At 44.1% G+C, this 12,419-nt stretch overlaps 1 protein-coding gene across 3 annotated transcripts in view; it reads right to left on the reverse strand.

Moving 5' to 3' along the window:
* Positions 1 to 12,419, reverse strand: part of WWC3 (WWC family member 3) — a 102,022-nt gene that overhangs the window by 45,862 nt on the left and 43,741 nt on the right. For 2 of the 3 annotated variants that reach the window (XM_036271624.1, XM_036271623.1), the window contains exons 3-5: positions 11,575 to 11,664; positions 5,759 to 5,835; positions 4,795 to 4,874 (exon numbers count right to left, since the gene is read on the reverse strand). In XM_036271624.1, coding sequence (XP_036127517.1) covers positions 4,795 to 4,874; positions 5,759 to 5,835; positions 11,575 to 11,664 — 247 coding nt within the window. The remainder of the gene's footprint in view (positions 1 to 4,794; positions 4,875 to 5,758; positions 5,836 to 11,574; positions 11,665 to 12,419) is intronic. The other variant, XM_036271622.1, reaches the window with a different exon arrangement.

The following is a 12,419-nucleotide window of genomic DNA, read 5'->3' on the forward strand; positions in this document are numbered from 1 at the left end:
CATACGTACCCCCCAGAAAAGGGAAGGAAAAGAAATGGAAATCAGATGAAGCCCCTCGAGCTAATGACAATGTTGTTTGCATAAATAGCGGGAGCATGTTAAAGGACACCGTGCACATTCAAGCAGCAAAACCCACTGTCAGGGAAATTCTACTGGAAAAGCAAATTAGTGTCTTCAACAAAGCTTGTCAGAAGGAAAAACACAGGAGAGGGGAGTAGAGATTAAGAGACACACAAGCCAAATGCACTGTGTGGGCCTCATCTGAACTGGACCCGAACAAATGAGAGAAATGGGCAAACTCGCTGGAGAAGGGACAATATTAAGAGATTACCATTCGGCCCTGGCCAGTTTGGCTCAGCGGTTAGAGCGTCGGCCTGCGGTCCGGAGAGACCCGGGTTCGGTTCCCGCTAAGGGCGCGTACTTCGGTTGCAGTTTGTCCCCGGCCCTGGTTGGTCGTGCGGGTGGCAGCCACTCAATGTGTCCCTTTCACGTCGATGTTTCTCTCTCTCTCTCTCCCTCCCACTCTATCTGTACAAAAATTGGAAAAATGTCCCCGGGTGAGGATAAAAAAAAAAAAAACAAAGAGATTACCATTCGGCAGGGTATAGGTATTATAGTTATGTTTTCAGAGGAGTCCATACATTTAGGAGAGAGATTAATGGATTAAATATGATTCTAAAGGATGAGGCGCTGTGAGACCAAACAAGATGGGCTGTTGTGTGTTAGCTTTTTAAAGTGGGATGAGGGATACTGGAGGGGTCCATTATACTGTTCTCTCTACTTTTGTGTGTTTGATATTTTCCATCATTAAAAGTTTATATATATATATATATATATATATATATATATATATACACACACACACACACACACACATATATATATAACATACACACACACGTACATATTCTATCATTAACCCAGAGACTGTGTTCATAGCCAGCTCCCATCTACAAAAATTAACAACACACACAGACTCAAAAAAAAAAAAATACAAAAGGTTCTTTTTTCCTCACTTGGACCCAAGCGTAATGATGGATTTTCTTGCTAGCCAGGAAAATTCACCAAGATAAACAAGTCGAGTTTAAAATGTTATAAGCAGCCAAACTCCTGGTGAGGTGCTCTGGAAAAGAATACACTGGATATTCTGGGAAGCAGGAACAGCAGAAATGCTTCTGGAGGAAAACCTAGGGTCTCTGCCTTAAATCGAGCTTGGCAACAATACCCGAGAAGCCCAATTATGGACAACAGCGCATGGATTCTCTGGGCTTAGCGTTAAAATTGGACAGTAGGGGCGGGGTAATCACCTTACCAAGGTCTACCAAAGGTTTTTTTTTTTTTTATCCTCACCCAAGGACTTTTTTTTTTTTGCATTTATCTTCAGATAGAGCGGGAGAGAGAAAGAGGAATATAGAGAGAGAAACATTGATGTGGGAGAGACACATCGACTGGCTGCCATCCACACAACCCCAACCAGAGTCAGGGACAAACTGCAGCCAAGGTACATGCCCTTAGTGGGAATCAAACTCGGGTCTCTCTGGTCTGCGGGCCGATGCTCTAACCACTGAGCAAAACCGGCCAAGGCGGGTTTTTTAATTTCTCAATAAATACTACCAAGCTGCATGACTCGATCCAAACACAAGAGCCCATCTTCAAAGTACCCAAAGAATAATGAGGCTGTCTCAGTCTCACGTACAGCCTGTGAAAGTCCGAGGAAGGGATCAAATGACTTTTACTTGCTGAAAATTTTAAGCAGGGTATGAGTACCCATGTTTCCTCTCCTTCCTGTGAGTTTGTCACAGAATCGAGGAAACACGCGCAACATCTGATTAAACACGGCCTTTTGAGGCAGCTCTGCCTGCAAAGCTGGAGTGGGTCTCCCAGGATCGAGGCCAGGTCCAGAACTTTCCCCCATACCACTCCTCAGCCTCAGCCAGGCTCTGGCAAGGAGTGGGGACTGTCCCCTTGGCGGGGGCCTATTAACCATCGCTGCTCCCAGACGTGGGATCTTGCTACGAAAAGCGGAAAGAAAACCTAGACCGCATCAGCCCTCGTCTTTGCAGGAGCTCAGTTCCGACTCCGTGCTGGCTGCAGGTGTAAAGTTACAACTCCCCCCGTACTGGTTGCTGCTTCCTGTCCAACAATCCTGGACAAACCGAGGCCACCTTTTCCTATTCTTAAAACTACTTTGCCTACAAGTGCTGAACTTACTTCCTAGCAATGCCAAGGGGGAGGGGGCTTTCTCAGCCACCTGAGCCCTGGCACTTTATTTCCTAGAGCGGTGATTTTTTGATCATTTTCATCTCATGGCACACATAAGCTAATTACTAAAATTCTGCGGCACACCACAAAATAGATTCTATTTTTTGCCGATCTGACATTACAAAATAGGTATAAATTTGATTTATTCACACCAGATGGCAATGGTTGTCTTAGCTGTTGTCATTTTTTTTTACTTGACAATCTAAGAAAAAAAGGAGGTTAGCGCCCGTGACTAAATAGTCAGGTGTTGCATGTTTTAAAAATTCTTGCAGGCCCTGGACGGTTTGGCTCAGAGGTTAGAGCGTCAGCCCCGAAAACCAAAGGGTCTCAGGTTCAATTCCCAGTCAAGGGCACGTGCCTGGGTTGCAGGTTTGATCCCCAATTCCAGCCGGGGTTGTGCAGGAGGCAACCAGTAGATGTATCTCTCTCACATCAATGTGATGTTCTTTTCTCTCTCTCTCCCCCCCTCCCCCCTCCCTCCCTTCCACTCTCTCTAAAAATCAATGAAAAAATATTCTCGGGTGAGGATTAACAAAAATACAAAAAAGCTGTAGTGACTAGAGCTAATTAAAGGAAGTCCCACTGCGGATCCAAATGGACAGAGAATGAGCACACACGCACTGCTGGGTAATGGTAGAGAAAGCAAAAGGCTGGCTGTAAGGGTAAGCCTCCAGCTCACACTGAGCATGACCAAAACCCACTGCCTGGCAGGGCCTGCAGGGGGCAGGGCAGGGTATCAGTGCCAGAGAAAGCCAATCCCCTCTAGGCAGGACCCCAGCTCACCTTTCTATTGTGTCTCCCCAGGTGCCTATAATATGCCCTTAATAAAGAAATGAACAGTGAATTATCAACCAAACCAATCCCGGATAATCAAGAAAGCGAAGCTCAACCCAGTGTTAAACCACAGGGTTTGATGTTCCTGGGTTTGATGTTCTTTATGTGAGGCAGAGATGGTTCCATTTGTCCAACGCTCACATTCATGTCGCACCTCCCTATGAAGAGCAATACTGCAGTCATATGTGGCATCGTCATGCATCTGCACACAGGATGAATGAGAGAGGCGTGTTGCCCACCTCACTTAGAACAGTGCCACGTGATTCCTGCCATCTGCTGAAGGCTGACTAGGTAGCAGACACTGGTGCTGTTTTCTTGGCAATTTAGCCCAGTGACTGTTTCTATGTACTGATCCTCCCACTCCCAAACCCCCATCAAATGGAGTGGAATTTGAAGATGGGCTCTTTGTGCGGCGATTCGATTTAGACGAGGTCATGAGAATGGAGCCCCATAATGGGATTTGTGTCCTTAGAAGAAAAAGAAGAGACACCAGAAACCAGATCTCCCTCCCTCACAAGCCCTGCTAAGTGAAGACACAGCAAGAAGCAGGTCCTGACCAGATACTGAATTGGCCTGGTCCACTGATCTTGGATTTCCACCCTCTGGAAATTCAAGGAGTAAAAGTCTGCTGGTTAAGCCACCCTGTCTATGTATTTTCATGCCAGCCACCAAGCTGGCTAAGACAATCCCCACAGACAGTGAGAACAGTGGGCACAGAAGATGTAAAGCACATGCCCAAGTTCCGCAAGTAAAGCCAGGCTCTGAAGCGAGAGAGGATGAATGTTGACCAACAAGTATACCCTTACTTCAGAAAATTAACTCTTTCAGATCAACAATATCACCATTTATAAAGTACGTGTGTTTTGTTTTGTTTTGTTTTGTTTGTCATTGAATTTGCTGACTTAATATAGCTCACAAATGATAAGAAATTCATCCCCAAACTCTTAGAAATGAAGTTTTCATTGTAAAGATGCCAACAGAAGGAAGCCATAAACCAGACTATCTAACAGATCAGTCTGTAATGATGGAAATATTCAATTAACTGTGCAATGGCTAGCCCAGTGGTTCTCAACTGGGGGCAGCTGGACCCTCCAGGGAACACTTGGCAAAGTCTGGAGATATTCTTGGCTGTCACAAATGGGTGGGACGGTGCTACGGGCATCTAGGGGGCCAAGGCCAGAGAAGCTGCTAAATATCCTATGACGCACAGGACAGCCACAACAGAGTTCTCTGGTCCAAAATATCAACATCGCAGAGGTAGAGAAAATCCACACTAGCCACATTGGACTACTGAGTGTTCCAGATGCAGCTACTGAGATTGGGGGATGCAATTTTGTCTTTTATTTCATTTTAATGAATTTGATTTTAACTTTTAGAATAAAAAAATTTAAGAGACCAAAAGGAACAAAACTGGAATTCAAATGGCAACAGACACATGTGTCGTGCAGAGCACGGCTATCGAGAACGTGCGTAAATATAAAATAAAGGTCTTGTTTCCAAGTAGTTCCATTTCGAGAAATAAAGTATCTTCAAGGAAAAGCAATTCTGATGCTGAGGATTGGGACATAACGAGCATAAACAAGATCACAGAAGTGGGTGTCCAGGAAGCTTTGGGACTCATGTCCAGGCACCAAAGCGGTCAGGGCAAAAGGGAATCCCCAGGAACCCTCCTCCCTCCCATCACCGCAGGCAACTCACTCTTGCAGGGTCTCCACCCCCTTCTCTTTGTACTGCAGTTCTTGTTTCATTTGGGCCAGCTCTCGTTTCAATCTGGAAAGCTAAAGACAAATAACATTTTTTCAAAACACAGCTGCGAAAAATCATTTCTCCAGTTGTTACCACGGTCACTGAAGTTTCTCATTTGCTTGCCATTCACGAAATCACCTACTCTCTCCACGAACTTCCATTCACACACGTGGAAAGCAGCCACCCTGGAAGAACTAACCACCTTGCTTATATACCAAAGTCCCAGAGCTTCCCACCCATGTGGGACGGCAACTATTGTCTTTTCCAAGGGATTGATTTGCTCATTACAATTAGCAAACGGTGTAACACCCAGTCCATCTTCCCTTCTACTTGCTACTCACAGAGCCAAGGACTGAAGCCCTGCTGTTGAGAGCGTGGTCTCTGTCGCCTGAGGGGCTTATTTAAACAGATTCTGGGACCTGCTCCAGGCCTGTGTTAAAGCTCAGGGGGTGGGCCTGGGTGCTTATTTGGTCATTCAACTCCCCAGGTGTTTTTCTTAGGTGCACTAGAATATGGGAACCGCTGCCCCAAAAGGTACACTCTTCTTTAGGGACTGACACGACAGCAGGAGGCTGCATCTCCAAGGGGTCTCCCATATTTTGATGCAAATGCAACAAAACAGATGAACCCCTCCCCAGACAACCAAGACAAGGGGCTGAAGGGGTAAAAGGATTGTCCACACAGGAACCCAGGCAACCCTTTTTAGATGGGCTGAGGTTTTAAAATGAAACATTTTCCCTCCTACTGGAAAAAAAGTGGAGAGTACAACCAAATAAAATAATAATAAATGAAATAGAAAACCTTACTAAAACATGACCATCAGACACACTGACTACCATAAAATGAACCATGATAAGGGATGTTACATAAAAGTACATATGGAGCATCTAGTTGTGAACACACTCCTTTTACTCACCCTATCCCGACGACTTGCTATTTCTGCTTTGATTTGGTGTGGGTCGTACTTTGTATTTGTTGAATATCCCGAGAAGGCTAAACAGAGGAAAAGATTTTATTTTATAATGGGTCCTTTAAAATAAACAAATGCACATAGACAGGAGCTTCTGATTCACCACATTAAATGATTAAGTCTCCAATTTACAAGTTGGCACTGGCTCCTAAAGAATCAACATTCCACAGCCTCAGATCTGGGTGTTTGCTTTTTGCATGAGGCCTGTCTACAGGATTCCACATAACCAACTAGATGGCTATGGGTCAATCAAAACTGTGCTGACTTCGACTGCAAAACTCCGAGGCTTAAATACCACATACACGTGGGGAGGGAAAGGTATGATTAAGTATGGAAAACTGCTCTGACTGTGTAAATAATACACACACTATGAATCATTTTTTTGTTGTTATTGTTGTTAATCCTCACCCGAGGATATTTCTCCATTAATTTTTAGATAGAGTGGAAGGGAGGGAGGGAGGGGGAGACAGAGAGAGAGAAACATCAATGCGAAAGAGACACATCGATTGGTTGCCTCCCACACGACCCTGACTGGGACTAGGGACCGAACCTGCAATCTAGGTACATGCCCTTGACTGGGAATCCAACCCACAACCCTTTGGTCCCCGGGCTAGCGCTCTAACTGCTGAGACAAACCAGCCAGGGCACACTATGAATCATGTTTACTTTCTTTTAAAATACACACACATAGAAGTCTTGAGAAGGATAGAGCCAAAAAGTCAACTGTGGTTCTTTTCAATGGTTTCATTACAAAATATTTTATTTTTATTTTCTTCATATCTATAGTCTCTAGATGAACAATTTTGGACATAAGAAAGGAAAAAAAATACTAAAGATCTATAAAATGAAAAATACAGCTTTCTAGGAATGTGCCAGGCTTGAGAAAAAGCTATTCTTCCAGGCTGTTTGTTCCACGCAAACTAAAGCGAAACACCCAGCCTTGTATTCCAGCAGCTTGTTTCTGGTGGCCGTTCGACTAAAAGCACATCACAGAGCTAAATGTATTCTTAAAGAGTGTGGTGCACATGACAAGCTCCTATTACAGACACAGCATTGCTATGAGTAGCCGGCACCTCGGGTGAATGAGACAAGAAACGCTGCTCGCCTGTGTCTGCTCAGCAGTTAGCCAGTCCCTGTCTATGAAAAGAGGTGGAAGCCCCTTCTGCTATTTCAGCAGCTGTAGCAGCTAGTGGCCACTGCTAATTCTGTCGCCCCTGTCACCCCTGTGCATGGCTATTTCCTGATGCTGCCTCCTTGCTCAGAGGCTTCTGCAGTCACCAGCTTTTGGGCTGCAGTGACTTGGTTTCTATCTCTTCCTTAGCTGGTGGAATGCTCTTCTGTCTTCATCTGTGGTCGCCCCACACTGGTTTCATCTCTCTCTGGGTCATTTTCATTAACGTCACCCGCTCAGAAGACCCATCCACAGCCAGCATCCTTTCTTTTACTCCTTTGATCTATAGACCGAAGGCTGTCATTCAGATAACTAGCTGCCAACACCTAGAAACTAGTTCAAAACCATGTCCTGTCTTCTACGGGAAAGGATGGCTTCAGGCCAACAAGGGGCTTCAACAGCAAGATTATTTAACAGCCCCAACTATATTCAAAATTAATTTGAGCAGTTGAGATACCTCCTTTTAAAAAAACAGTTCCATGGCAAATCTACTATGTAAGCCCCCATCAGTCGGAATTTCCAACCACAAGAATCCACTGGAAATAAATATCTGGAGGAGCTAAGTGTTGCCAACTTTATGTTCTTATATTTCTAATCGTAACCTCTCAAGACATGGAGTAAAATGTTTTAAAAATAGAATTCTTAGACAAAGAATGTCTATTTCCAAATCCTGCAACTTCTGTCTTGTCTGACTCTTTGGTTTCATTGAAGAGCAGCAATGAATCATTTCTATAAAATCTCCACGTTAAACTCCTGGGACTTAAGTTTCTCAGATCTGAGCTTAAGGGGATTCCACTTGGGACCCAGATAACATGCAAATGAGCCCAGAATTTGCTGACTCCTCACTTCCGCTATGTTAACTGTCTCCTTGCAGTTGAGAAAGACCACGCCCTTAGTTACAAACTGGGATTTTTCCCACTGGGGAAGAGAGTAACCCTACCACCAAAGTCCAGGGAAGTTAACTGCACTGTTAAACATCAGTAACAATGATCTGAAATCATTGCCACAAAACTTGAAGTGCATGTTAGAGATGTAGCGGGTATAATTGGACAAACACATGGCAACCTGCCCCCTCCTTTCTAACTACCAGTACCCTAAGGTTGGGTTGTCAGGTGTCCACCTCTCCCCAAGGAGACTCAGCACTAGCCTGTCCTGGAAGTACAGCCTGATGAAACATGACATCCCCGAGCCACCAAATCCACTCAGAGGAAGCCACCCCACCTAGAGGACTGTTATGTAACAATGCACGCCCTACTATCTAGGCCCATCCTAAACAACAGACTAGGTTTTACTTATATTGATATCATTCATGTTATCTTTGCTACAGTCTCTAAAATTATAAATCCCAGGACAGGAATGAGGGAAAAGTCAATTCGGATACCTAAGACAGTGAGTACAGCTTATGTTCAAATGCTAAGGAGAGTTTTGAACACTGGCATAATTTTTAATAATATAATTCGATTGATACAAATTCTCAGTTCCTTCTGTCTGCCAGTAAGTCTAATGGAATCCATGTCTGGAGTCCAAGAAATAACTAAGGACTCCGGACCCAATTTTTAACAGCATGCACTCCACAGCATTTAGAAAAAGAGCTATCCTCCTCTGTTAAGACATGTCTGCAATCTCAGGCTTTACGATAAATACCAGATTTTCACCTCTAAAGCTTTCTTCTCTCTTGAAGAGCTGAGTGGGCAGGTATTAAATAGCTTAAGGAGTCCACTCAGGTATACGCTATTGTTTTGGATGATATAATAACAAGGTTTTCATTTAGCGGGACCACAACAATGTAAATTATTGTACCTTGCTATTATGGGGTGCCTTTCACATTTATTTCATCTATTCTCATAAAAATCTTTGTGAGAGATAATTCTGCTTCCCCACTTTGGAGATTAAAAACTGAGTTTGTAGTGACTTGATCTGCATTATGCCATTAAGTCACAGAGGGACTTGTGTCTAGAACTTGGGCTCCTGTGGCTCAGTTGTCCAACATCTTTCAATCAGATTAGCTTTTCCAATGGAAGAAGGAATGGTCCTTCGGCTCCCCAAAGCCCAATGCCCACTAAGTGAACTACACCTGTGTATTTAATACTCAAAATGCTACGGACCACAGTACCTATGGTGGATTTCAATTTTCCAGGTTATTGAAATGGGGAAATTGTGTCTGTCTGTCTGTCTGTCTGTCTCTGTCTCTCTCTTCCACACAGGCCTCCTCTGTGCTCTGAGAACCTAAGGTCACACCCCAAGGGGATGATACGCTTTAAAAGACCAGTCATCCTTCTTCAAAGACATCTCTGGAGAGATTGCTACTCAAGACCAGGTGCACCTCCAGGCATCAGCACTGTAGGGGTTGCTCAAGGGAGCCCAGGAAGACTGGAGAAAAGGAGGCAAGCCCTGACAGATTCCATGTTGACAGGTACTAATTACCAGAGCCACGATAACCAAGGCCAGTGAAGGAGGGCATGACATTTTTTTAAAAGCACCATAAGCAAAGGACCAAAAAAAATAATAATAATAATAATCAAGCCCAGTCAAGACCTACAGAAGTAACGCAAGAAGCCATCAAATGCAAATCAGGAACCCTGTCTAGAGCAGACTAGGGGATTATCTCTGTGTGTGCTCTGCTCCAACCTTCAAGATTGAGTCTTGCCAACTAATACCTGTGAAAAATGCTGTGTGATCCATTTTTCTCCTGCCTGCTCCAACATGCTCACATGAGGGAAAACAAAAGGCTGAATGACTGGACTTTGGCCCTTATCCTCATCTAGATAGTAGATGAGAAACCCTTTACCAGAGAACTAAAGGAAGATAGTCTTTGTGGGAGGGCCTTGGAGCTTCAGAAAGAATGTTGGCAGGGCTGATCACTGATAAGGTCAAGCTTCACCACCACCTAGCTCAGGAATTCAGGGTGGATCAGCACTTTCCCAACAGAGATAAGGCTGACTCTTTCCCAGCCGCCCAGAGAGCCTTATGATGTAGAATTGTGGGAGCTCCTAGGAGCCAGTGTAACAAATAAAGGCATATTCCTGCTGCTAAAAGAGTCCATCTAGACTAGTGGGTCTCAACTCTGGGAATCACTTTGGGGGCTTTTAAAAAAAATATCTGGGTCCACTCAAGGCCAATTAAATAAAAAAGTTCTGCCCATGCAGCAGCAGTTTTTAAAAGCCCTCCAGGAGATTTTTCTGTGCAACCAAACAGCGTTGAGAACCACTGGTGTAGACCAGGGATTGGGGAACTCTCTGCAAAGGGCCAGGTAGTAAATATGTGAATAGAAGTGGCTGTGTTCCAATAAAATTTTACTTACAAATAACCCCAAGTGGACAGTACTTAGCCTGTGAGCCATCCGTAATTTGTTGACCTGTGGTTCAGATTGTAATTTACCCCATGCAAGAATCCCTTCCAAAAGATGCTGCAAATGGTCATATACTTCATCTCAACACATCCGGAGGCTAGAGTTTCTCAGGAATAATGAAAGAGTAAGTAACTCCAGAAAAAGAAGTTTCTGAAATAACGAATGTATGCAGTGTTAAAAGGAAGGCAAATAGAAGAACATATTAGCATGAAGAAGCAAGAGAAAACTCGACGAATTGGGGTGGGAGAAAATGTACCAGGACTGGGTACCGAACAGCTAGCACACAAATTCACACAAATAAAGTTGGGTTCTGAGATTAATCAAAGAACTTACATGCATATATATATATGCATTACCCATGGACACAGACTATAGGGTAGTGAAGGCCTGGGGCGGAACCGGGAGGAGGGGGGCAATGGGGAGAAAAGGGGAGACATCTGTAATACTCTCAACAATAAAGATTAGAAAATAATTAAAGTCGGGCCTGGCCAGTGTAGCTCAGTGGTTGAGCGTCCACCCATGCACCAAGAGGTCACCAGTTCAATTCCTGGTCAGGACACATGTCCAGGTTGTGGGCCCAATTCCCAGTGGGGAGCATGTAGGAGGCAGCCAATCCATGTTCTCTCTCATCGATGTTTCTATCTCTCCCTCCCTCTTCCTTCCACTCGCTCTAAAAAAAAAAAAATCAATAAAGAAAAATTTATTAATTTAAAAAAAAATTAAAGTTGGGTTCTTAACCTTATGGGGACATGTATGTTCAAGTCCAGCAAAGCATCTAAGTCTGCTTTGGATCAGGGACAAAAAAGGTCAAGGCTTAGATATTCTTGGGTACAAGACGGTACAATATTAACACCAAATCTTTTCTCTCCAACGAATGGAGTTTTGTTCTGGTGATTTCCGTAACTTGGAGAAATCTGTGAAGGGTGTGAGCTGGATGTGCTTCCCCTCCTCCCGCTCTCCTCTCTACCCTTCTGCTCCAATATTAGAAATGGCTGTTCTAGTTCATTCCTCTGTTCACCACTATTGCCTCATTTCCCCCTATAATCAGCCATTAGGGATAAACTGGGTCCCCAACATTTAGTGTATACCAGCACCAGGTGCTACATAAATATCGGTTGAAAACTAAATGAATAGTTTAGCAATCCTACCGTGGGCCATGAGAAAGTCAAAAAGTAGAAAGTGCTCTGCCTTCCACTTGCCTCATTTAGTGTTGCAAAATAGTCAGATGACTTGTCAACTTACAACCGGTCTTTATTTCCAGATAACTTGAACAATGGGAGGGCAAGGAGTTCCAAAAACACAATCGGCTCTTGTGAGCAGCCTCTTCCATGTCTAGGAAACAGTACAGAGCACTGAAGGTTACATACACAACCAGATCTGGATTCAAGTCCAAGTTCTACCATTGACTGGGTATGTAACCTTGAAGAAGTAATTCAGCCTCCCCAACATTCAGTACCTTGTGTGTCCAATGACAATAACATCACGTGCTTCATAATGTTGCAAGCAGAGTAATGCACAGGAAACACTAGCTCATTGAATATTGCTTCCCTGAGCTTCAAGTCATTAACAATGAAGGAATGATGGGAAGTAAGTCCAAATGTTATTCTGTTCCTAAGACCAGAGCAAGGGCATGCCTCCCTACTTCAGATGACTGGGAGCAAACTGGGCTAGGAGACCTGCGTGGCTGACTACAGCCCAGGAATGCTATGGATCCTACCACCAGCAGCTCCCAAGTGGGCCCAGACCTCTATAGGAGACATCTGTTAGATGGTGACAATTCAAGAAAACAGGATCACTGTATTCAACTTTATCCTGTGGCCAAAAATAATTCATTTGAGTCATATCTAAGAGTTTTCCTCATTGTTACTGGTAGTTCAGGTTAAATGGTAAATTGAAAGAGCTTGCTCCAAACCCTGGGGACAGTAAGCAACCTGATAAACTACTTGGATTAATTCTAGATCCCATTCGTCATCTTTGACATAGGACCCAGCAAGAGCCACCAGCATCTCCAGCCCTTATGAAAACAGGCCGCCTACATGAGGAGATGCAGAGGTGGTGTCTAGGCAGAGACTTCTAGTGGGCCAGGA

The sequence above is a fragment of the Molossus molossus genome, unplaced genomic scaffold, assembly GCF_014108415.1.
Source record: "Molossus molossus isolate mMolMol1 unplaced genomic scaffold, mMolMol1.p scaffold_m16_p_2, whole genome shotgun sequence".
NCBI lineage: Eukaryota > Metazoa > Chordata > Mammalia > Chiroptera > Molossidae > Molossus > Molossus molossus.